Source organism: Cibotium barometz, chromosome 46, assembly GCF_041138505.1.
Source record: "Cibotium barometz isolate CiBa-2024 chromosome 46, ASM4113850v1, whole genome shotgun sequence".
Lineage (NCBI taxonomy): Eukaryota > Viridiplantae > Streptophyta > Polypodiopsida > Cyatheales > Cibotiaceae > Cibotium > Cibotium barometz.
The window spans coordinates 23,484,360-23,510,731 of NC_141091.1; the positions used below are offsets into that span (position 1 = coordinate 23,484,360).

Genomic DNA, 26,372 nt, shown 5'->3' on the forward strand with positions numbered 1-26,372 from the left:
ATCGTCATCACCTCTCTCTCTCTCTCTTTCTCTGGCTCTCTCTCTCTCTCTCTCTCGCTTTCTCACACACACGACATTACTGCTTTCATTGGCTTTCGCTGCCATATACGAGCTTCTGCTGCTGCTTTGAGAAGAAGAAGAAGAAGAAATACGACATGATGGATGCCAACGGCGGGCTTCATTCTGAAGCTCCCCAAGATCGACGCGCATGGCTGTCCCGAAGGGGCAGCAAGGCTCTCACCCCCTTCTCCGCCTACATCGAAGCCGTCAAGAAGGCCAAAACCTGCCAGTGGTCTGCCGTCAAAAACCCTAACGGCTACTTTATAGTGAGTCTGCCACACACAATACCCTTACCCAGCATAGTTATTTTTTCATTTTCCTGGATAATTGCTCATCTTTATACATGTATGTTATGCCTGTATGTACTCTTTGTAATGCTAGGTTTTGCCATGCATAATGCTGGGTTTGTCCTTCATCATGCATACTCCTCACCTCGCATAGCCCGCTTGCTGTTTATGTGTGCAGATGGCTCAAGCTGAGAACATGCTATCATTTGAGCTCATCCACAAGAAAATGAAGTAAGTCTGTCCACATGCTTCCTATATAGGTCGTAGGGGAAGAGGGTGAAGGTTGCCCCTCTATTGCATTCAATAAATGTAAAGCCGCCCATCCATATGCGTATGTCAACAAAAGCCCTAAGTAGTAGTCAGTCTGTCCCACAGTGGGTGGAATTAGTGTGAGATTCACCTTGTGCACCCCTATGGCATTTTTTACCCTCTTAGTGATGGCGTTGGACCCAAACGGAGAAAAAGGGAACACTCACTCTCCCTCCAACATAACTCTTTAGCATGGTATCAGTGCTCCAATACTGCTTTTGCTCATCGCAAAGAAAGGCTACTCTCTTGCTAATTCAAGGGTCTCCCATTCGTTTCTTATCCTCCCTCTGAAGTGTTGCATGTCTGAATTTAGATAACTCCCTGGATTTATGCTTTCTGATAGAGTGACAATGTTCACTACCCAGCCTTTGCTTCCCAAAGTTCAAAGACGCCCAAATCTTCGCTATATAGTTCAATACAGAATATATGTTCCAGGAGTAGAACTTTGCAGGCAACTTGAATGTAGGTGGGTCCCGTTAATCTTGGTATGAATTCTACTAACAATTCTTTTGTTGGATCTGGAAAATTTACGGTTTAATATCGTGTCTCAGCTGTAACTCTACTGATGCAATGAAAGTGTGAATAGAGAAAGATGCACAACGGAAGTCTTGCAGAAACACAATTATTCACATTGCACAAGTACTCCTACTCTAAACTTGTAATAATGCAAATGTATAACTGAATATTCTGAAGCACAACGGCTGAGCAGTGTTGTTGCTGTTAGTCCAAGTTGCAGATGAACCTTGCTGGTTGGATGCAAACAATGGCTGCAGATCCTTTCATCGTTCCTGTGGACTGCTCAGAGGTGGTCAGAGCAACCAGGCCCACCTGACTTGCTTCCCTTGCCCAGCCTGCTTGGGTGCTGCTTGTTGGCCAGCATGGTCGCTCACATTGCTGCACAAATGGGAGTCTAGCTGGTCAATCGGGTGGAGTTGGGTCACATGCTCCCCCACTTGAATCACAGCTTTCTTCAGTTGCATGGCCTCCTGATAAGCTCTCAACAATGGGCTAGACTTGTTTGTGCACTGGTTCATCAAACTAGGCACGACACCTCTTGCAGTCGGAAATCCCCATCATCCATCACTTTGGGTTCATTTTCATCTGGTAGAGGACTCAACTCTAGTCCATGATACTCCATAAGATTGCTCGAGTGAAACACCGATGCATCTTCCAATTGCTGAGTAACTCTAGATGGTAAACAACCTCATTGAGCTTCTTAATGATCGTGAATGGACCTTTCTTCTTTGGAGTAAGCTTTGAAGAAACTTTCTTAAATTGTTGGGAGACTCTGCTTCTAGATCTTTAAATAAACCCAATTGCCTTCTTTAGAGAGTTATCTCGACGACTCTTGTTGACCACGTGGACTTACTTTGTTTGAGTCTTGCATATCTCTTCTCAGATTTGTCGCAACAATTGATCTATAATTTGTATTACTTGATTTGCACCATAATGTCCATTGGAAGTTTTGAGAGAACCACCTCAAAAGGACTTCTTCCTCAATGCCTGGATTTGTGGCTTTCTATCCCCCAGCACATGATCTCTCTTTGTACTAATAGTGGATGCTCTCTAAGCGAGCAGCTTTGTGTCTTGTAACTACACTAGTCATGAGGTTGTGTCTTGTAAGTACACTAGTCATGAGGTTGTGTCTCTATTAAGCTCTCTTTTTTTTTAAATTTTTTTTTTTGTTTGTTTTTGGTGATTCTCCTCTCTTTTAAAATTATTTGTAAGTTCAGATTCATCTGGCCTTATGACGGTGTATATATATATATATATATAAAACTATGCATAGGCTAGCGGGGGGATTTGATTGATTTAGTAGTACATGTATTTTGGGGGGGGGGGGAGGGGGGTGTTGAAATGTGAAATTTATGTATTAAGCGTTTGGTTTATTAGAGTGCTTTAGCCTAAGGTAGAGTGTGTGTGGAGAAAGCAGAGATCTAGGCTAGGCTATGGAGGATCAAAGCTAATGAAATCCATTATTAAGAAAACTAATTAAAGATTAGGAGGAAAAACAAGACTTGTACAAAAAGAAGGAAGTAATCAAAAAATAGATAATACAATTGCATTGCTCTCTAATGAGAGAACCCAATTACACGATTTTATAGCTCTCAAGGAGCCCTTGTCCACAAGACACATACACCCTTGTGAGATCCACGTGCCAATAACTGCACACATGCCATGTGCCTCCTTATGCTTTCCATGTGCTACCTTTTTGACCATCATCGCCGGTCTGCTTCCTTAGCATCACTTCATCAGTGCCTCACATAGAGGCCCTCTTGTATTGGAATACATTCACCATTTTACATATATTCATTTATCCATTTCATGATGTGTTGATTTGCTCTGATTTCTCGCACATTAGGTTCTTTCGTCCTTTTGTCCTCACATACCAGACTCAATACTCAGGAAAGAAGACTAGAGAAAGTGTTTAGGGACAGGGTAGGAATGGAAAGGGGACAGGATGGAACAAATGCACAGCTCTTCATCAGAGTTGGAGTGGATTTGGAGATTGGGCGGGGTTTTATGTCTCGTCATCAAGTTTAGCAGAGGGGGATGCCATGTGCAGGGCTAATCTCAGAGCTAGTCCGGAAGGGGAACAAAATAAAGATCCAGATAAGAATATGGTTTTGGAGCATGTGTTGCTTGAGTGGGTAGGGAAAGACTTGTGGAGGACACAAGAGGACTGTCGGTCAGCGCAAGAAGGGAATATTTTCCTGTCGGTTGTAGTATTGTTGGAATTGTTTGTCTAGGATCTGGCTTATCAGCAGTTAGCCAGTCCACTTGTAGTTCCCAAGTCCTATAAAAGGCACATTTGCTCATTGTTGTGACTCATTCAATCCTTCTAGGATTGGGTCATAGATTTTATTTTCCTGTCGGTTGTAGTATTGTTGGAATTGTTTGTCTAGGATCTGGCTTATCAGCAGTTAGCCAGTCCACTTGTAGTTCCCAAGTCCTATAAAAGGCACAGTTGCTCATTGTTGTGACTCATTCAATCCTTCTAGGATTGGGTCATAGATTTTAGGACTAGACTAGGGATTCTACCTTTTCATGAAGGCAACCTATGGCTATAAGATTTGTACTACCTTTTTTGTGCATTAGAATATACCGAATACTCAGCTCTCTCTCTCTCTCTTCTCTCTCTACTGTATGCGTTTTGCATCAGCATGTTCCAAGATGGTGTTTAGGGTTGAAAGAAGACTCATGGAGCTTCCACATGTAACATTGGTATCAGAGCATCAAGCTTAGCAAGGCTAAACACTGATTCAGTCCCAGATGAAGATGCGCAAGTCCAAGTTACATGGAAGTGCATAGGTACGAGGCCCAAGGAAAGGAACACAAGACATGGAAGAATTCCCAGGAGGTTGGTTGGTGGTGTTCCACAAAACCGAAGGGAATGGTAGTCCTGTGAGTCGGGTGCCACTTGGGGCACACCAGGAAAGGCTTTAAGGCAACGGTTCCGAGGGAGGATAACCCTCCAAGGGGTGGAGTGAGTGCCATGTGTGACAATCAGGCCCAAAAGGGCGGCCAAGTGGGGGCAGCAAACACGTCCAAAAAGGTCCTCCGTAAGGGCCCAAGAAGGCCCTCAATATAGACCTTGCAAAGGCCTAAAAAGGCCACAATACCAGCGGACCTGGTATTGTGGGGGGCCAGTGCTATATAAAGCGTGCTGCCCCTCCTCAGTAGTATCATCATATTCATCAGCGAGATTGATCATCTAGCAGTGGCGCTTTGCCCCCACCGCATCGAGCAGTGGCATTTTGCTTTCTTGCATCCAATATTCAGCACCGCACTCTGCCTCGCAACATCATTCAGCACTCTTATTGCAACCGTCCTGCCCTGTACGCAGCACCCTGCCCTCACGCAGACCTGCGTTTTTAGTCACTTTCGGTCACCTTGCTCTTGTGCAACCCTGTGTTCGCAACCCTCGACACCTCTCGGAATGCCATTGTAGTCCCTGACGCGAGCCTTTATCCTTGACTGCTCTTTCTCCGACTTCGTCCTTGTTTCATTGCTAGTCTACTTCCTCAGTTTAATTTCATCAGTGCCTCACACATAGGCCCTCTTGTATTGGATTACATTCGCCATTTTACATATATTCATTCATCCATTTCATGTGGTGTTGATTTGCTCTGATCCCTCACACATCAAGCTCTTTTGTTCTTTTTCTCTCACATGGTATCAGAGCAATCGTGAGCAAAGGGAACGAAGACCTTAAGAGCACACAGCATGGATCGACTACCCGCGATTCCGGAGGACCAGCCTTTGTCACCAGAAGTTGATTCTCCTTACTCAGATTGAGACCACATGGAGGATGGGACTTTTTTTTCAACTGGCCTTTGGCTCAAGATCCTCCCATAGTTACTAAATTTCACCGCCTTGTAGACGCTTATTTATCCACCCGCAGGGCGATGCCGCCGAGGAAGCAACAAGGGGGGTTTTGAACCCACGACCTCTTGGTCCTAGGCAAATACCCTTACCACTTGAACTATCACCTCATTGGTGGAGGATGGGACTTCTTACTCATTGGACGAGCTTGGCGACACCTACTCACCTTCTACACCTTTGGCATCACGACATTCCTCTCCGAGCTTACTAGACTTCGCTTCCAGAGGGGGATACACGTCTATTGCTAGTGTGCTAGTATTGGACCTTGATATCTAGCCTTATTTGGGGAGCGTTGTTGCGCAGTCTAGCGGACAGTTTGAACTTCAGTTTGGGTCATTCTCTCGGTACCAACATGGTCGTCCGGAAATCCATCGTCAACTCAACTCAATCGAAGACCGCGTTAGGCTCATATGTACCATTGAGTGCTTATGTGCCTAACACTGTCCACCATTGCAGCGCACATGTTCAGCATATTAGGAGGTAACACTGCTTTCTCTTTTGGTTCACCTTCTATTTCTGCTCCTAATGTGTTTTGGAATATTGCACTACCTCAAACACAAAACCCTCCCGCCCAACCCATGTTTCTTCCTGCTAGCATTGGCATGCAGCCATTATCGCTGCACCTCCACAGGGACCTGTGTATGGGCTTTACCCAACACAGGGATCTCTCGCACTATGCCCGTCGGCATTGTGTCGCCACTCAGCATTCCGGGGTATGAGATAGTTTACCAACCCATCACAGGCACTACACCCATACCAACTTATGTGCCTATCCAAGGATTTGTGCCTTAGCTACGCATTCCACCTGCGCCGAGTGCCCACCCTTCTATCCCATCTTATGGTCTCAGCACCCTCCCTCTTTGCCTCCCTCTTTGATGGATCACTCCCAGCCGCTCCTATCCCCCCTCCCCCCCCCCACACCAACTTCCTTAGTACCCTCGCCAGGTCCTTCACTTGTGCCGGATATTAGTAGTTATTCTAGAGTGACACCTAACCCTCTACCCTCTGGATATGGGTACTAGCCATCCTGGATCCCATCATCTCCTTCCCTCCATGTATCTATGTCCAGAAATGCTCTTACAGAAAAGACTCGTTTCAATGGGTCTAATTACACCACCTGGGCTGGAACATGTCTTCACTTCCCAAGGTTATTGGAACATGGTGAAGGAACGTGAACCGAACCACCCCACCCCTCACTAGCACCTCTTGAAGTTATCAGCAATTGGGAAGCTAGGAATGCCACTGCCATAGTGGAGCTCATGCAAGGCCCACTGTCGGAGTTTCATTCGGAGCTCCAGTAGTTCCCCTATGTCTCTGACATATGGGCACACCTTGCACAGAGATGCAGCACGTGATCGCACGCGTCGCATTGATCTAGAGCATCAAATCCAAAAATTCACTATAAAAGAGGGGGATGACTTGAAAGCCAAGGTCGCTGAGTACTGGTGTCTTAACGCAAAGCACGCCACCACTGGCTCCTCCAAGTCTTAAGAAGACTAGGTCATCACATTATTGAACAAGTTGCCACCTAGTTTCTTTACTTTTGTCACACAGACCACCTCTGCCTAACTTGTATGAGTGTAACAATTCCTGTGCTTCGTCCGATTGCATGACTAGTTTCACCCCAAGAAGTCATCTTCTTCCTCCTCTATCCAAGAGGGTAGCAAGGGAAGGGGAACAACAACCCAAGCAATCAAGGCAAAACACAAGGCAACAATATTGATCCCAAAAACACTGCCTCGACATCCACTCCCCACTGGCAGCATATTCCTAAAAAGAATAAATTCTACACTCATTGCCAGATGTTTGGACATGTTGATAATAAGTGTGGCATCAAAGCCAGGGAAAACAGAGGTACCAATCTTCCTATGGAGTGATAGTCCCATAGGTAAGACACCATCCTGGCCATACACGGGTGGCACCAACAACAGGCTCCCGTCCATACAGCACGAAGCAAATCACACACGGGTGACACAAAACTGGTTCCCGTCCATGTGACGTAGCACTGGTCGCACACGGGTGGCACTGATCTGGCTCCCGTCCATGTGACACCATAAAACTGGCCCTTTCACATGGGACACTGGCCTGGCCCCATGTGAACATGGCACAAATCTGACCGCTCTATGGAGTGACAGTCCCATAGAAGTGGCTCCAGAAATGGAGATGGACCAAATGGTGACATCCCCAAGGCTTCTAAACAGTTGACCTCAACTGGAAAGCCTCAAGATATGCCTGTAGAAGCTGAGGGTAGTCAACAAAATAATCGTCATCTACCCACTTTGCATTAATTGGTAAATAATTTTTAAATTTCACAAGGTATCTCCTAGAAAGCTTCCCATGTGGTAACTTTCTCTCCTTGTGAAATACAATCTGCCCTGGCTGAAGGATCTCCTCAAGCTCATCAACTTCTGGCGGATCTTTTGTGACAGGCTCCTCTGGATCTGGCCCCACATACTTCCGCAAAAGACTCACATGAAAAGCATTGTGAATCTTCCAATGGCTGGGTAAAGCAAGCGTGAAGGACACTTCGTTGATCTTGTCAATCACTTGGAAGGGTCCATAATATCGAGTAGAAAGCTTTGGATATGATCCCTCTCGTCGTGGCCTCTTCCGAAGCCTAGCTTTCTCAAATTTCAGCAATACCCACTCACCTTCCTTGACTTGCATGTCTCTCCTATGCTTGTTAACAGCCCTTTTATGCTTATCTTGTGACGTTGCAATGGCTGTCCGCACCTGAGCAAAGGCTACATCCAAGTCACGCACATACTCATCAGGTGCAAAAATCTCATCCTTTGTACGAAGGATGGGTGGTAAGACCACTCTGCCATAAATAAACTCAAACGGGGCCTTTCCCGTGGAGGCATGAACTGTGTAGATTATGTTCTCAAGTGTCAAGTTTGTCAAGCAAATAAAGCTGAACGCTTTAGACAGGCTGGGTTGTTGCATCCTTTGCAAATCCCAGGTAATAAACGGGAAAGTATTTCCATGGATTTTATTACGGGATTGCCAAGAACACGTTAAGGCCACGATTCTATTTGGGTTGTGGTGGATCGCTTGACAAAAATGGCTCGATTTTTACCGACACGGAAGACCATTACAGCTACGTAATTAGCAAGGCAGTTTATCGAGCAATTGTTTAGACTGTACGGGTTACCGTAGGACATAGTGAGTGATAGGGACTCAAGTTTACAAGTGACTTTTGGAGACTTGTTTTTGAGAAGTTGGAAACAACTTTGAATTTGAGTTCCTCAAATCATTCTCAATCTGATGGCCAGATTGAAAGAGTGAATCAAATTTTGGAGGATATGCTTCGAGCATATGTTTCCAAAAGATAGAGTTCATGGGAGGATTATCTTGACCGGCTGTCTGTCTAGGATAACCTCATCAATGTTGAGCAATTGTTCCTGCAAATCTTTCACTTTGGTGAGATGATCTGCCATGGAGTCACTCTCATCCATAGAAAGAAGATCCAATTGCCTCTTCAAGTAGGCAACTCTTGCCTCGTTGCGTACCTGATACATTACTTCCAATGTGTCCCATGCAAGTTTCGATGTCTTGCAACAACGAATGTGCGGAATAATAGTCCTTTTCACTGAAAGGACTATCAATGACATGGCTTGTGCATCCCTAGAGTCCCATCTCTTCTGCTCTTGTGTGGGAGCAGGTTCTACCTTAGGAGCTCTTTGAGCACCTCCCCTTTGAGGCGTGGCTGGCTGTATGGTAAGTGGGCGTGTGTTATCACCACACACGATGCCCCAAAGCCCTTTGGCTACTAGCAAATTACGGATCATGAAACTCCACTTGTCCTCCTGGGTGAGCACACCAAATACATCTGTAGCATTTTGAGCCATGACAACAAAATATACCTGCAAGCAAACCAAGCACCAATGTGCACTGCCAGGCAACCAAATGTCCTGTGAAAATGTTTGCCTGCAAACTGATGCAAGTGTAAACCTGCACCAAATGTGTGCCTGCAAACTGAAGCAAGTGTAAACCTGCACCAAATTGTCCAATTACACACAAAAGGGAAGAGGGTGTGCCCACACCTTACGGGTGGCATCATCAATAAAAGTCACCATATAACGAGCTCCCCCCAAAGATAACTGAGGCATTTCACACACATCAGTATGAAGAAGATCCATTGGAGAACTCCTAAGTGACAAATGCTTGGAATGTGGACCCTGAGTTTGCCGTCCATAAATACAATGATCACACTTAGACAAATCAGCAAACTTATACAAAGGCAAGTAACCAAAACAGGCCAAGGTTTCCATTCCTTTGACACTCGTGTCCCAACCGACCATGCCACAGTGAACTATTTGGCAGCTCGGTTGCATTTACAAGAGAATGTCCAACGACATCTGAAGCTATAAGATGATACAAAGTGTCAATCTTCGGTCCTTTGGCATATACCATTTGACCCTTCTTGATTTTCCACTGTTTCCCACCAAAAGTAGTGTAGAAATCTACATCATCAAGGTGCCTTGTACTTATCAAATTCTTTTTTAGCATAGGAACATGTCTGACATCCTTGAGCATAAAGTGATTACCATCTGCAAAAGCAAGCTGAATATCACCAATTCCAGTGATCTGACAAGCATGGTTGTCCCCCAGATAAACACATCCATAATTCCCACTGGAATACGTAACAAAACTCTCCTCATAAGGAGTCACATGAAAGGATGCGCCTGAGTCAACAATCCAATCCAGCTTGTCTGCTAAATCACCGGCAATGAGTGAGTGTGCATTCACATTAGACACGAAAAGCACATCAAGGAATGATATAACCTCAGGAACATCAAGGAATGATATAACCTCAGGAACATGAGGTTCAAGAACATAAGGTACAATAGCACCATCTGTCACTGCATTAAGCTCTTCTATCTTCACACTGCTCTTGCCTTTGCCTTTTACATCTTTTGCATTTGCATCTTCACCTTTGCTCTCTACCTTGCCTGCCTTCTTGTCCGCTTTCCATTTGAAGCAAAACTTTTGAATGTGTCCCTTTTTGCCACAATAAAAGCATTCCATATCTTTCTTTGAGCGGGACTTGCTCCTTGACTTACCATTGTTGCCTCTTCCCCTTGATTGAGATCTCCCACGTGCATTCAAAGCACTAGAGGCTTTGCCACTTTGATTGTTCCTTAGGTTCATCTCCTCAGTGAGAAGAGAACTCTCCACATCAGTGTATGACAAGCCTGTAAAAGCAGGAGCACTGTTACTCACTGCTGTCCTGAAAGTATCCCAACTTTCGGGAAGTGTGCAAAGCAATAGAACAGCCTTCATATCCTCATCAATGTTCATCTTTTGAGCAATAAGTTTGCTCACAAGGTCGTTGAACTCATTGAGATGAGTTCCCATTGGTGTACCCTCTTGCATCTTCATTTCAAAGATCTTTTTCATCAAGTACACCCTGCTGCTTGCACTTTCCTTTGCATAAAGACTGCTCAGCTTTTGCCAAACTCCCCACGCGGTAGTCTCACCTGCCACATTGAAGTAGACATTCTTTGACACGGACAACAAAATTGTATACTTGGCAAGATCATCAAGTTCCAGCCATGCATCATCATCCATATCATCGGGTTGAACGCCTTGTAGCCTGATTGGCTTGATAAGCTTTTTGATGACCAACACACCATATATTTGCTCCTTCCAATAGTTGAAGTTCACCTGGCCCTCCAACTTTTCAATGGTGTAGCTCCCGCCTTGAGAAGTCTCAACTTGGGAGGATGAAGCCATTGCTTTAGTTGAAAGAAGACTCTTGCAAAAAAAAAAGTCTCGCAAAATAGTACTCCCTGAGCGGAAGCACTCCCACTTAACGTGATCTGTCAAAGACCACTTTGCATCCACAAAACACCTTGCTGGAATTTCTGTCCAGCTCTGTATTTTACTGTTTTTCTTCACTTTTCCTCAACAAAGAGATGTCAAAACTGTCCCAAAACTGTCCTAAAACAGTAATGAACAGATCAGGTCTGATTTTTCAACTTCTGGACAGTCAAACTTGGTCAAACCTGACCTAAAACTCAAAAATAGAGGGATTTGGGAAGATTCCAGCAAAGCATAAACTCCACCAACGCTTCTGAAGCAAAATTTCTAGAAAGCCCTTTGATTTGTGACTGCAATGTCACTCCAAATGCATTCCCGGGCACCAATTACAGCATGTCAAGTGCGCCAAAAGCATGTAAACCTCCAAAAGGCAAAAGCCCTTTGTTTCAACCACCAAATGTAGCACAAAGGCCACACAATCCACTGCCAAAGTGACGATGTACCTGCGAACCCCGACCGACTATAGTCACAGAGGGAGTCGTAGAAAGAAATACCTCGAGTAAAATAGGCTCAAGGTGAGCACGGTAGAGAATAGAATGTCCGCCGAGAAAGAGGCACTCGGGCCTTCCCACGAGCAAAGAACCGCCGAAAATGGTGAGGAGAGACCAAAATAGAGCTGGCCTACTCCAAGAACACCGAGGGGTAGCTCACACGCGAGAAAAGAAGCCCAAAACAGTACCAAAACAGTTCCAGCACTTAAAGAAAGAGTTCGGGCAGCTCGGGGCTGCGAAAAGAGCTCAACGGAGTGCGGAATCAGCGGCAAACAACTATCCAAACACGGGGGCAGCGTCGGAGAAGGTTCGGGACGTCGGACGTCGAGAAGCTCGCAAGCTGAAAGAACCTCGAACGGAAGAAATCCACGCAAGGAAAGTGTCCGCGAGCGAAAGAGGCGACCGAGAGACGGAGAGGATGCGAGGGTGGGAGAGGATCTCACACGGAGCCAAAGCTCTGATACCACATGTGAGGGTAGAAGGGAGTGAGCGCGAGAGAGAGAGAGAGAGCAAGAACACACAATGGTGGGTGTGTAAAATGAGAGTGGTGAGGTACACACCACAACCCCTCATGTTTTATATTAGAAAGGTACAAAACCCTAAGTACAAGTATGTACACACATAAGGGTGTCATAGGGGTCTAGGCATAAATGGGCCTTTACTCCCAACATAACGGGCGGGCACCCAAGTATGGACGGGCAGGCGCCCAAGTGTGGACGCACTCAGCCATCTCTCTCTCTCTCTCTCTCTCTCTCTCTCTCTTCTCTCTTCTCTCTTCTGTGTGCGCGTTTTGCATCAGCATGTTCCAAGATGGCGTTTAGGACTGAAAGAAGACTCCTAGAGTGTAACACGCAGAAGCTTTTGGGTTGAATGGGTAACTTCAATGCTCAAAACTCAGCAATCTTTCATGACGAAAATAATGCACAAAACTGAAGTTGATGTGCAGAAAAAAGAGAGAGAGAGAGAGAGAGTAGGAGAGGACACAATATTGGGTCCCGAATACCCTTTGTAGGGCCCCCACCACGAATGGTGTATTTGCTTTATTAGAAGCTTTTGAAGCAAGAATCGCCATAAATACTCCATTACACCATTACGGGTGCTCGTCCAAGTTGTAGCTTTGGACACTATTGCTTCATATCTTGAATGTAATGACCCTTTGGTGTATCTACCGTGACTCCTTGATGTAAGATAATGGTGGTAGCTCTTGTTAATCCTAGAATTGGATTAACAGTGCTTCTCCAAGTTCCAGGGCCAAGATTTACGCCTTTCGCTCTTCCAATTTGGTACCCTGTTCTGCGATTGCTCGCATCATCTGTTGGAACATATCCGATATACTCACGCCTGATGCCCTAGATGGATTGCCTGGTGCACTTTGGTCCCAAGGTTGTCATTTTCTCTCTTCATCGTAGCTCGCCATAGCAGGAAAATGCACTTCCTTTCCGGAGTGCAATTTGACCATCCACTAGGTGTGTGGGGGATTTCCGTAGGTTGAAAACCAACCATCCTTTGAGGGACAGGAGTCACACCGAAAGAGGGTGGTCCATTGGAGTCTAGAAACCAACCACACGAGGGAGAATTTTATTCTCTCTTTTTTTTTTTGGGTTTTTCTGGCTGAATCTTCACACTTGAAGAAGGATACCAATGTAACAGGCAGAAGCTTTGGGATCGAATCGGTAACTTCAATGCTCAGAATTTAGCAATCTTTCACGATGAAAATAACTCACAAAACTGAAGTAGATGTGTAGAAAAGAGAGAGAGAGAGAGAGAGAGAGAGAGAGAGTAGCAGAGGACATAGTATTGTTTCTCGAATACCCTCTGTAGGCCCCCCACCACGAATGGTGTATTTGCTTTATTAGAATGATGCAAATAAAAAAATAAAGGCTGAAACTTGGACCTGTTTTGACTGAGAAATAAATCTTTGCCCTTGACCTCAGCTTTCACCCTTGCTTTAGCTTCTCCCTTGGCTGTCTGGGCCCTTGAAAACCCTCAGCGATTGTGAATAATGAGATGAATGCCTAAATACAGGACTTGGGTATTTATACCCCAGTCGGCCAGCAGAATTTTCCCCTCCACGACTTGTTCCAGCAATATATATGCTTTTAACACTCGTTTCACACTATGAAGGGCTGGGCATTACCGTGGATGGTGTCTAGGCTGTGTGCAATGAACTGACCGCCCCTGTGGACTGTTCTGGCTGCTGCAGGTAGCTATGTTCTGGCCGACTGGCTGGGCAAGGCCAACAGGGCTGGCCGACAGGCAGCCCAGGCCTCTAGGCCTAAACGCCTTGCTGTTGAGGCCACCTTGAGGCTGGCTGATATCAGGCTGGCCTATTCTTGGGTCTCCTGGCCCTCTATAGAGCGGCCTTTAAAGACCTCCCCATGCAAGAGAAAAGGAGTCTTCACTCTCTTTCTGAGGTAGCCCAAGGAACTGCTTCCTTGTCTACATGCAACCTACATGCCTACCCAGATGTCTGGCATCTAGTTGCAAACCAGATACATAGAACATCTGACATCATTCTAGAGGGAGACTCACAGTGCGGACTGGCACTACTTCATGTGCAGGACAATGCACACCTGACCTTGGACGCATAGAGTGGAACCTTGACTGACTCGTCTCGGACTGGGCTCACATGGGACTAGTTTCCACTCCAGGTCTTGCACCTTCTTGTTAAAATATGTCCACGTGGAATCCAAGTGCGGGATGCACGTGACACATAGCTTCCACATGTAACATCTGGAGTCATGAAAGAGACGACGAAGCATCATGAAACTGTATGCAAAGCGGGTGTCGGAGTACTTCAATAACTCTTTCTTTGCAAACCTGCGATATAATGCAAGAGAGTAATGGTGGCGCGTTATGAAAGAAACAACCTCTTTGCCCATGTCAATGGTGGCCTTTACCCAATGCAACTTTTCAATGTCTTTAAGCAAGTTATTGAGATAATGTGCCATGCATGGACTCCATGTAATGTGTGGGTACCTCTGCTCCAATAAGGCCCCTGCTGCCTTGTTGGTACTCTCACCATCAGAAACAAATTGAACCACATTTTTTGGACCCACATACTCAACAACCTCACTCCATAACTCACATAGCACAAGAGCAGTTTTTTGTCTCACCGCAGCTTCTGTAGACTTTATGTAGAGTGGATTCCCTCTACATGCTGCAAGAACGCCTTCTAATGAATGGCTGTGTATATCACTCCACCCATCAGCCATTAAAGAGATCCCATACGTGCTCCATTTCTCCTTTACAGGTGCAATGGCTTCATTGATGGATGTTATCTCATTCTCAAGCAATCTCTCCCTCAAGGCATCATAAGAGGGTGGAGTGTATGCACCACCAAATGCTGCAATTTCAGCCACCATCTCTTTGAAGAATGGTGTCACGACTTTGTGTTTTTCTTTGGACAATAGGCAGGTGTGCACAGGGACATGGTGGACAGTGTGAATGGCATCGGTTTGGAAGTCAAAAAGGACTCCAGGTTTTATAATGGTCCCTTTTTCACAACCCCATGTGGGGGGAGGGGACAAAAGATTTTTTGGCAGGCTGCTTTATGCGCCTCTTTATTTGGTGGAAAATCAAGGGGATTGCACATGCGCTTGGACTTTCTCTTTCTCTCTCTCACTTGGAGAGGGGCGAGCAGATGACATGGCAGGCCGCGCATAGGGCTGAACAACATGCCTCCTTCTCTCTCCTTGCAAAAAGGCTGGCAGGCTGGTCGGGCCAGCAAACTGGGTTGCTTTTGGCTGGCGGGCAGGGTGGTACGCTGAGACTTGGGTGCTTTCTCTTGACAGCTGGTCAGCAGGGAGCACAGGCGCGCAGACTGCAGGGCAGCGCACAGCTCAGCAGGCCCACCCACCTCTCTCTCTCTTTGGAAAGCGGGCAAGCTGGTTTTATTGGCACAGGCGGCCAGGATTGCAGAGGTACACGCAGCTTTTGAAGGCAAACTTGGACTGTAGTGTACAGCTCCTTTCACCTATAGGTGGCTGCTGGACAAGGGTGCACAAGTGTGCTGATCCTCCTTGCAACAGGTATGTTTTGAGATTGTTTATGGGCTGTTTTGCTTGGCTGCAAGTACATTGTGTACATGCGTTATTGGCTGCAAGTACAAGGTAACCTGGTTATGTTTCTTGGCATGGGAGCGACGCAAGCTCTCATGGGTGCATACCCATGGAGCAGATTGCTTTCTTCTTAACATAGTTGTGGGGCAGAAATACAGCCAGACATATTCAGTAAGAGTTCTCTCTTTTGTTTGTGTGTTGTGTTGGCACTACATTTGAGTATGTGCTTAGAATGTTTTCACATGCAAACAGGACATGGGTTTCATGCTGGGCCAGACCAGATGTTTAATGGCAAAACAGGTCATCTGATGTTTGCTTATACAGGTCTTTGTTTCATGTGGAAACATGTTTTTGGGTTTCTCCAGGAGAGAGGTCACATGCAAGCAACGGTTACATGAGCGGACGCATGTTTGGTACAGCCTTGCTGCTGATTGGTAAGGGGACAAGGAATCCATGACTAAGATGGATAGTACCCTTGGAAGGTAGAGAGGGAGTATACAAGTGTGTCTACTGTATGGTATGCTGTGCTGTGATAAGAGTTTTTTTTTGGGAAACAGTTTGGGAGTCTTTGTTGTGAGCAAAAGCACTGGATGTGTTAGGGTGTGATGTTTTTTTTTTTTTTTTCCGAGAAAAGATCCTTTCATTAGTTATGTAAAAAACGCCCGTAGGGCTACAAAAGAGATCTCTCCTGCTCCTAACAGAGAGAAGAGCAGTGAATACATCATGGCAGCCCGGGAGACTCTCCCTAGGTGCTGCAAAATACAAGCATCAGTCTAAAGGACTGAGCGGCTAAATCATACAATGGGGGGGGGGAAGAGCCAAACAGGTGGCCTGTAGTGCCAACGGGGGGATCCCGTGTGTAGGGTGTAAAACGGGCCGCAGCGCCAAGTGGTATGAAAGGCCTGGCGCCGTAAGATCGCCTCATCCGAGTCTCCCCGGATGCGGTCGTACTGTCCTCGCAGGGTGTGGATCAACTCCTGCCAAATCCCCCGAACAGTCTCTGCTGGTGGCTCTAATCTCCCCTCAAAGGCCGTAAAGCACCGGGCCCTCCAGGTGAACCAGATGGTGAGGCTGCTGAGGAGCTCCCATCGTAAATCCCTCTCCTGTGTCCAGCTGGCGGACGAGAAATCCGGTGCCGGAACCAGGCGAGGCTGGCCCCTAATAAATCTGATGGCCTGACTGCCCTGCTCCATCTCATAGCCCATAGCAGGCCCTGACGAAGTCGACCAAGCAGCGGCACCCCACGTAAACATACCCTCTGGAGAGAGGGGGGCTAGAATACGCAGCATCCGCAGCCAAATCTGCTGTGCCTGAGGGCAGTCCCAAAGGCAATGTCTCTGTGTCTCCATAGGGTGGCCGCATCTGACGCAGGCCGCCGAAAGACCGCTGTAAACAAGCCAAGTGCCAACTGCTGAGCCCCTGTGGGCGACCAGCCACTGAAAAGCCGAGATCCTGCGGGCCTGTCGACTAGCCCAGAGCCGAGCCCAGAAATCCTCCAGGAACTCCTGTGATAGTCCCTGCAATCGCCAATGCCCCGTTGCCGCTGGAGAAACCGTCCTCCTCGCCGTCAAAATATGCCGTCCCAGCTGAACAGTATACTGGAAAAATGTGATCTCTGTGGCCTCAAGGGATGCATAAGGATCATGCCACTCGTACTCTCCGGGGTCCCACTGTAGCCGGGCCAAGGGGCGCGCTGCATATGCCCATATGCGCCAATCCGGGAGCACGTCAGCAGGGTCGGGGTCAATATGCCACTTCCGAGAAGCGGCAGCCACTACCCGAATCCTCTGAAAGGTGCACTCTGCAACCAAAGGCGACTCCACCTCCACTCTCTGGAGTCTGCTCTCATCCTGAATCTCATAATAGAGGCATCTGCCATCCTCAGTGCTAGCTCTGACAGCAATCAGGATCTCCAACTGTGTAAAGGCTCCCATCCACCGTGGGGCCACTGGCTCGAGAGGTGTGAACCACTCCTCTGTAAGTGCCTCCTGAATATCATCCCTCATAATCAACCCCCCTCTGAAGTGACTCCTGAATATCATCCCTCATAATCAACCCCCCTCTGAAGTGACTCAGCCTCTCCACCTGGGTCTCCTCTGGTAGACTGCAGAAAGCCTGCCAGTCTCCAAAACTACGAGCTGGGCCTGCCGCTAAAGGTCCCCAGGCTAGACGAGGCCGAGAACCCAGCATATGACCCTGCTCTGTACGAACCGCTGGGCTCCAGATGAGCGGCTGCCTGGCCCGCTCCTCAACACAAGAAGGAGGCCGCTGAGAGAGCCCCGGTCTCAGCAGCTCCCAAGCTCTCAGGATACTCAAAGCAAATCTGTCCTCCCATCCTCTACTGAGGCCTGTCCTCCTCATCTCTATGAAGATCCAGCGAATCTTTGGTGCCCAAGTACCCCCTGCAGGAAGCGCCCGGGCCTGCAGTCGCTGCAAGAGGAGCTCTTTCCAAGGCTCAGCGCCTGGAAGCAACCCCCGAACAATAAGCTTCCCCAATAAGGCTCTACTCTGATCGACTGGATCTATAATGCCCAAACCGCCTTGAGCCAGCGGAAGTGTAATAACTGCCCATGCAACCTTTGCCCGAGCTGGCTGACTGTCCCGCCCAGACCACAGAAAGTTCCTGATCAGCCTCTGTACCTGGCTGATGCAAGAGCTCGAGAAAATCCAGCAAGACGTAATGTACCACATAGTCGCTAACAGCACCTGATTTGCCACCACCACCCTCCCAGCCAAGGATAGTCGAGCTGTACTCCAATACAATAGCTTCTTCCGAATGCTCAGAAGAAGCGGGGCAATCTGCTGCTCAGGTGACAAATCGAGGCCAATGTGGCATCCCAAATACCGCACTGCTGTGCCGGGAGGAATCCATCTAAAACCGGGGTCCGGACTCCATGCCGGAGTGGGAGCACTACTGATCCAAAAGGCCACTGTCTTGCGCCAATTGATCAATGCTCCCGAAGCTGCACTAAAAACCTGGAGCGACTGCTCTGCCCGAATAAGATTGGCCTCTTGGCCATGCAAAAATAAGCCCGTGTCATCTGCAAACTCAGCATCAAGCAAATCCTCCCCCCGGACTGGGAGCTGAAGTCCTCTCAAACCAACCTCCTCTGCCGTCAAATACATACTCATAGCCTCCGCAAAGAAGAGAAAAAGGAAAGGGGCGAGAGGACACCCCTGACGGACTGATCTGGTCAGCTCAAAACTCGGCCCCCGACCTCCTGCAATCAGCACCTGGCTGCGAGCTGTGGAATACAAAGCTGCCACCCCTCTGATCGATCCTGGCTCAAAGCCCAGGCGTAGCATAGTGCCCTCTAAGAATCCCCAATCAACTCTATCGTATGCCTTCTCAAAATCGAGAAGCATCACGACCAAGTCCTCGCCAAGAAACCTAGCTCGGGCCGTCGCCTCCCAGAAAGTAAAGATGTTGTCAAGGATACTGCGCTCCTTGACAAATCCTGTCTGAGTAGCATGAATCAACTCCCCCAGGAAGGGCTGGATCCTCAAACTCAAGGCCTTTGCCAAGACCTTGTAGACAGTATTGAGGATCGTAATAGGCCTCCAATGCCGAATATCATCTGATACTCCCTTCTCTTGGGGATAAGATAGATCAAGCCCTCTGAAAAGCTCTGCGGCATCACCCCAGTGTCCAAAACATGCTGAAAGCCCCTGCGGAGGCCTGGCCCCAAAAGGTCCCAATAGCGCATAAAAAAGGCCGGCGTCAGTCCGTCCTCCCCTGGGCAACTATGTCGCGGCAGGACCCTCAAGGCCTCGGCAAGCTCAATCTCTGACAGAGGCGCACCTAGAACTGTGCGCATATGGTCTGTGACCCTCCTCTGCACATGGGCCCACACAGTCTGTGTGCATACATCTCGATCCTCAGTGGCTGGCTCCGCTGAAAGCAAGTCACTATAAAAAGCAGTGGCAATGGCTCTGATCTCCCCGAGCTCAGTAGCTATCGATCCATCCGGTCTACCAAGCTGGCGAACCCCTGCTCGCGCATGACGGGGTCCAGTGATCTCAAAAAACTCCCCAGTCACTCTATCGTTAGGGTGTGATGTTGTTCATAGGGTGAGAGTCTATGGATGGTTGTGGGAGCCTTGACTGAGGGAGAAAGCTTCTGTGTACAGGACTCTTGTGAAAGGGTCTTTTGATGTGAACAAGGATTGGAATTGTATGTGGATGTGGAGTGGACAAGAAGCTATGATGTAGGGTCTTTGCAGGCTTCAGGAGTTCTACTCTGACGGTTGAGTTTCCAGCCTTATTGTAAGCAAAGCTCTCTTATAATCGATTAAAGAAATACCGCAAGGGACGCTATTGCGTTTTGGGGCCAATCGGTGTCCCTGTACTATTTGCAGGAGCACTCTAGCTCTCCTTGTTTGTTTTCCTTTTCTTGGTCCTCAAAGGTGTTGAAGTGTTTTGTGTGCAAGTTTGTTTTTGCACCGCTCTTTGGTTTCGTCTGAAGGCTGGAGGCCGGTTTACAAGGTTTCGTTGTCGGAACATCGTCGACTTTCTCAAGTAGGCGAGCTCATGCTTGCTTTGGTCGGGACAATCGCCAACCTTCCTAAGGGGGTGAGCTCGTGGTTGTCTCATGAGAGTCACATCAAAAGCTGAACATGTGGAAAGTGAAAAGGAAATGCAGGAGTGTAGGATTGTGTGTCTTTTCCTGTATGAGGTGAAGGGCAAAAGCTGAAGATGAAGCTCAGGAGAAAAGACACCAAGGACAAGTAGTAGTCGGCCAGGAACAAGAAGTAGTTGAAGTGTTATGGTGCAAAACATGGGTTGAAGGCTATGGTGCAAAACATGGGTTGAAGGCTATGGCTTTTGACACTTTGTCACCGGTCGTATCTTCACGGAGGCTTCATGGGTTCGGAAGGTAGCTTCTTTCTATGTTTAGCAGTGGTGATCTACTATGCTTCATCGGGAACTTGTGCTTACCACTTGGGTGGAGTGCAAGCAGGTTTTGGGTGCCTGAGGATGTATTAGATGAGGCTCAGCTGGAAGTGGAGGAACTCGATGAGGTTCTTATTCTCGAGCAGATAGTAGCACACAAGGAAAGAAAGGTACAAGGTAAAGTTTCCCATCGCTATTATGTTCATGGATGCACCACTAGGTGTGGCTCCTGCAGGATGGCCATAAGCAGAGTGGGTAAAGCATCAAGAGAGACATATGTGGAAAGTACTTAGTGGATGTATTGTTTGGATGCATTGAGTGCTTTCATATGCTCATGTTGTACCATGGACGTAAGGCTTGCGAGCAACCCTTAGATTGTTACTTTAGAGTAGGTAGAGCATCTTGAGGAGCATATTGTTTGCGAATGCATATGTGTGTCATATGTAGAATGATGCATGGTTTTGTTTTTGGCTAACACAAGTTACGTGTTTCCACTTGGTTTTAGCCGTTATGAAGGAACAAGCAAGAGTTGTTTGTCACTTCGACGTGACGGTGTGGTCATATTGTGCAGGATGATTGTTTCATCACCCAGATGCACTGGAGGGCCATTGCTTTTGTCATATGGGGCGTCTTTGCTCATAAGATGCCTTACTGTGCCATTGAGTGCAATCGAGGACGCTTGCTATTTTTCAAGAGGGGGGTATGTCATGACCCTGTGTTTTTCTCTGGACAATAGGTAGGTGTGCACGGGGACATGGTGGACAGTGTGAATGGCATCGGTTTGGAAGTCAAAAAGGACTCGAGGTTTTATAATGGTCCCTTTTTCACAACCCCATGTGGGGGGAGGGGACAAAAGATTTTAAAAACCTTTAATAAAAACTTGATAATACTCTTTATGAAAGTAAACGTGGCCCATATGCTATTATTGGGGCCACGTGTGTGCTTTTTCTAAGAAGGGAGTGGCGGGCTGCTTTATGCGCCTCTTTATTTGGTGGAAAATCAAGGGGATTGCACACGCGCTTGGGCTTTCTCTTTCTCTCTCTCACTTGGAGAGGGGCGAGCAGATGACATGGCAGGCGGCGCATAGGGCTGAACAGCATGCCTCCTTCTCTCTCCTTGCAAAAAGGCTGGCAGGCTGGTGGGGCCAGCAAACTGGGTTGCTTTTGGCTGGCGGGCAGGGTGGTACGCTGAGACTTGGGTGCTTTCTCTTGACAGCTGGTCAGCAGGGAGCATAGGCGGGCAGACTGCAGGGCAGCGCACAGCTCAGCAGGCCCACCCACGAATTTCTCTCTCTCTTTGGAGAGCGGGCAGGCTGGTTTCACTGGCACACAGGCGGCCAGGTTGCAGAGGTACATGCAGCTTTTTGAAGGCAAACTTGGACTGTAGAGGTACAGCTCTTTACCTATAGGTAGCTGCTAGACAGGGGTGCACAAATGTACTGATCCACCTTGCAACAGGGATGTCTCTCCGTGTCCAGAGCATCTAGGTGTTTTTGCCGTCCCTCTTCTGAATCTGAGATGAGGAAAATAATGTAATCGGTGTATAGCAATATGGGTACACCACTATTCAGGCCAAAGGTACCTCCAAAGCTGTCCACAAAGGAGAGCAAGAGTAGCCAGAGCGTCCTTTCAAACTGGACTTTTTAAACCTGAATTCATTTGATTAGTTTTTTTTTTCTGCCTTAATATTTTTTCCCTTTTTAGAGTTGTGTAAATTGAAAGGTTGCTTAGTTGATGTTTTGTTAACATGCAGGGAATGCAGGGAAATCCCTTTAACTGTGGGTCTCTATAGTAATTTTCGAGGTGGAGAGAGGCTTTGTCGAGCTATTGCAAGAATGATGGAAAGGACCTTCATGGGAGTAGAGGTTGTCAAAATAGTCTTTTTTTTAAAAGGTTAATTATATAGGATCCCAGGGCTCAAACCATAGACTCATGCCTCAGAAGACGGAGGCATTACTACTTGGGCCAGGGCCCGTTTGCAAGCTAAACTTTAAGTTTGGTTTTAGATTTAGACTTCTTCCTATAGAGAATCACAACTTAATATATGAGGTGTTGTTATACACTGCAGGTGGATCAGGGCCACATTTGCATATCTAGTGGTGTGACAGCGTAAGCATGGTTTTAAACTATTGTTTTGACATTTGGTACCACTAGTACTTTCCCTTATGTCTTGGATGGTGTTGTCACCAAGTGACACATGCTACATCCTCTTGCATTATGGTGCATTGCACAAACAAATATTCAATATAGAGTTCTTTTATTTTGGGCAGTGTTCTGGATTTATTCTTTTTTGCCACATGCGACTCAGGTGATGGGTGCCTCATTCCGGCCCCATATTTTCCAGCATTTGACAATGATATGACAATAAGGGTGTGTAGACACAACTTACTATTATCATTATCATTAATATTTCAAATTATTATTATAAGGCAATATTACATGCAACAATGTACAATATTGATATTAATGTATGGAAACAAAAGGTTTGTGTAATTCTACAAATTAATACAACAGGATATCAACCATTAACTATTTTTTATATTGATTTACAATTTGATCCAGAATGAGGTTCTTCCGATACCAGTTCAACCAAAAGACACACAAACCTATATACCCACTGTAGAAGAGATGGAAGCGGCTGTGGTCAAGGCTGCGGAAAGAGGCGTTCAAACCAAGGTTTTGTTAGTGACCAATCCGGGCAACCCACTAGGCACGTTGTATCCTGAATCTACTCTAAAGGTGAACCTGTTACAGCCTCATGGTTTGTTTGTGTAGGCAAAAATTTCTGTGGCTTGCCTTTTGCAAAAAGGTAAACTAAGTGATAGGTGTCATATGCTTAGTGAGGAAAAAAGAAAATTTGAAAACTCAAAATTAATATCCTCTAGTGAATTTTTGCTTGATAAAGTGGAGTGTTATGTTCTCAGCAGTATCATTGGTGTTTCTGTGGTGTAGGAGCTTCTTGTATGGGCTTTAAACCGTGGTCTCCATGTTCTTTCTGACGAAATTTACGCAAATTCAAAATTCGGGTATGATATCCAAAAGATGTTTTTCCTCATGAAACTTAATGTGCACATGCATGCACACACAAATAGTTAGATCAACTGTGGAAAAAGATCGATCCAACTCACCACAAATAACACATCCATGCAAATAGATAGATAGGTGAATGGTGGAAAAGGTCAACGGATTGATATATGGTGTGAATAGACGGACATACTGCGCTCCCAGACTTTCTGTTGAGGGATCGATCGATGGATGGATTGATCAATTGAGAGATTGATGGATTGGTAGACACACCCATTGATATATTGATAGATAGATAGATCCATGGCTCGGTTGGTAGATAGATAGATAGGGTATATGGTAAATTCATGGCATGCATGCATATGTGTGTTCAGGCCATCGGCCGATGAGTTTGTGAGCATGGAGAAGGTGGCCCAGAATGCAGTCTCTGAAAACCTGGTGTCACCTGAGATAGTTAAGAAGCTACTGCACACGGCCTATGGCATGAGCAAAGATTTCGGCATGAATGGATTCCGGGTGGGGTGTCTGCATACAAAAAGTGAAGAACTATTAACGGTATATGCTCAATTTTTGTTCTTTGTTAAGAACTTAGTTTGCATTTGGCCCTTTTTTAATCTGCAATACTACAGTTCTGTAATGTTTTTTTCTGGGGGTTTGGAAAAATTTCAGTTTTGGCAAAATATGGGTATGTTTGCTGGGGTGTCAAATGACACCCAACATGCCCTTGCTGTCATGTTGGAAGATGAAGATTTTGTTGACTCCTATGTTTCAGAAAATAAAAGGTATGTGACAGTTGATCCTTTACTTCTTATTCCCAGTGCAAGACATGCTTTATTACATATATTTCAAAGAAAGGGTGGTGGGTAGGCTCGATTGTCCATCCATGAGTTGATCTCCTGCCCACCGCCGGTTGAATTACTTAAGGACATTGTACCTTAACAATTAAATGCATTTATGTATGCTGATGTTGTGCCTTGACTGATCAAATCTTGGCTTTGCTGTAGGCGACTAAAGAATTCTTACGAATTATTGACTTCGCACTTGGAGGCAGCTCAAGTGAAGTATATGCCTGCTTGTGCAGCCATGTTTTGCTGGCTGGATCTTAGGTCCTTGCTTTCTGTGGTAAGAAGAGTGTTCCTTTTACTGTACCATCTGAGAGGGGATTATAGTTGTGCAAAAACATTGTAAGGGCACTTTTTTTGTGTGTATTATGGACAGCCTACATTCGAAGCTGAAGATAGTCTATGGAGGGAGATTATGGATGAATGCAAGATTGTGCTTACGCCAGGTATCTTACCTCGATTCAATGCTTCGAGGAACATGGTGATAGTGTGGCTCTGTTGAATGCTTTTGGGTTACTTGTTTTGACTGCAGTTTTTATGATACGCAGGAGAAGCCTGTCACTATGCTGAGCCTGGATTTTTCCGTGCCTGCTATGCATCCATGTCACCTGAAAGTTTAGAAGCTGCTTGTGCCAGCTTGTCTAAATTCATCACCAGGAAAAGGAGGAAGAGGAAGGCAGAAGATGAGCTAGTTTTGTAATCTTTGCAATGCACTGAAGAAAACTGTGTATTATGCCTTACTGGGAAGGCTTGTGTGTGTGTGTGTGCGCGCGCGCGCTCGTGTGCGTGGGTGTGTGGGGGGGGGGGGGGGGGGGGAAGTGTGCACGTGCATGTGTTTTTAAAGGAACTGTGTCCATAAGATTTTGTTGGAGCACGGAATTTAAGATATAATTGAGAGACTATGCTAGGATTGACTAGAGATATTGCTGGCGACACGTTTGTACTCATGCTAGTCTTTGAGGTTTATATGCTAATGCAACCCCTCTTGCTGAGTGCAGAGATCAAGGACAATGGCAACAGCCAAGCTAGTGCTGCCCTGTGGTTTTTGAAGAGCACTTTGGAGGCACCAAAGCAACACACTCATATTGCCCATATAACTGTGATGGAGTAGTAAAAATATGTCATCCCACACCCTTAATGAGTGCGTTGAGTCATATGGCTCAGTAGCTGTAAAGACACTAGGCGAAGAAGTCCTGTGATTGTCTTACCTTTGTAGAGGCCCCAGGTAGCTTTGACACAGGCATCGCTCTGAAACATGGGTGCACTGTTGTCAACACGGATTTTAATCTTTCAAGTCCCAATGTAAATGCTTCAGGATACTGGGTTTGATATTTCTGGTTTATCAATCTTTACCACCACTCATGTTGCTTCACCAGCAATGGCCTTGCACATGTTGTTTCTCCTTGAACTTAGACCCGGATTGGTTGTTTGTCCATGACTAGGAAGTTTGTGTACAGGGTTTTGTATTGACCTTACTACTGAATGCCATTCCCTTTGAGAACTGATACTTTTCTTATTTTTTTAAGTGCCATGCCACTTTGTGAACCCTCGCTGGAAATCTCCTCTTAGCTAACTTGACATGCCTATAATTATGTTTTGCCCTAGCACTTTGTGTGTGGATGTAACCAATTTTAGCTCAAGATAGTCCCCATTGGGTGTTGCAGCATGGTCATCACTTTTGACACATTCTGGCAGTCGGATGCCACAAACCTTTCTTTGGGCCTCTGGTGATTGTGATCTCACATGAGGAAAGGATGAAAGAAGTGCCTAAGCTGAGCCCTCTTTTAATGTTGCATAAGCTTGCCTTTGCCTCTTGTGCAGTGCCTCTGGTTGATAGGGTATGATAGTAGGGTTTGGGAAAAGAGGGGTTCATTACTTTTAGAAAATATGCCTCATATTGAGAGAGAATTGTACATTTTTTTATTTATCAAGAAATAGTTATAATTGGAGGAGACATAAAGAAAATGTTTGCTCAAAATGATCATATCCTCTTGAATCCATGGTGCGAAGGATTCTTGTAAGAAGGAATGGCTGGTGGGAGACTATTATGCTACCTATTGCCTTTTTTTTGGAAAATGGCCCCATTCTAGGCCATCATGGATGACTGATACGACTTGTTAGCACTTGGTAAACCTGTGTCAAAAAAAAGCCATTCATTAGTGTAATTCTCATGGCTCAAATTGAGAAAATCAGG

At 46.3% G+C, this 26,372-nt stretch overlaps 1 protein-coding gene across 1 annotated transcript; it reads left to right on the forward strand.

The window, feature by feature from the left end:
* On the forward strand, nt 1-25,679 carry LOC147612039 (1-aminocyclopropane-1-carboxylate synthase 9-like). The gene is made up of 13 exons (XM_086783876.1): nt 1-326; nt 526-578; nt 22,066-22,177; nt 22,381-22,421; nt 22,583-22,682; nt 22,875-23,051; nt 23,265-23,338; nt 23,711-23,891; nt 24,006-24,118; nt 24,341-24,458; nt 24,555-24,624; nt 24,727-24,905; nt 25,177-25,679. Exons 1-12 carry the CDS (start codon nt 156-158, stop codon nt 24,876-24,878), a joined length of 1,362 nt encoding a protein of 453 aa, XP_086640002.1. The 5' UTR covers nt 1-155; the 3' UTR covers nt 24,879-24,905; nt 25,177-25,679.
* Nucleotides 25,680-26,372: the final 693 nt, after the last annotated feature.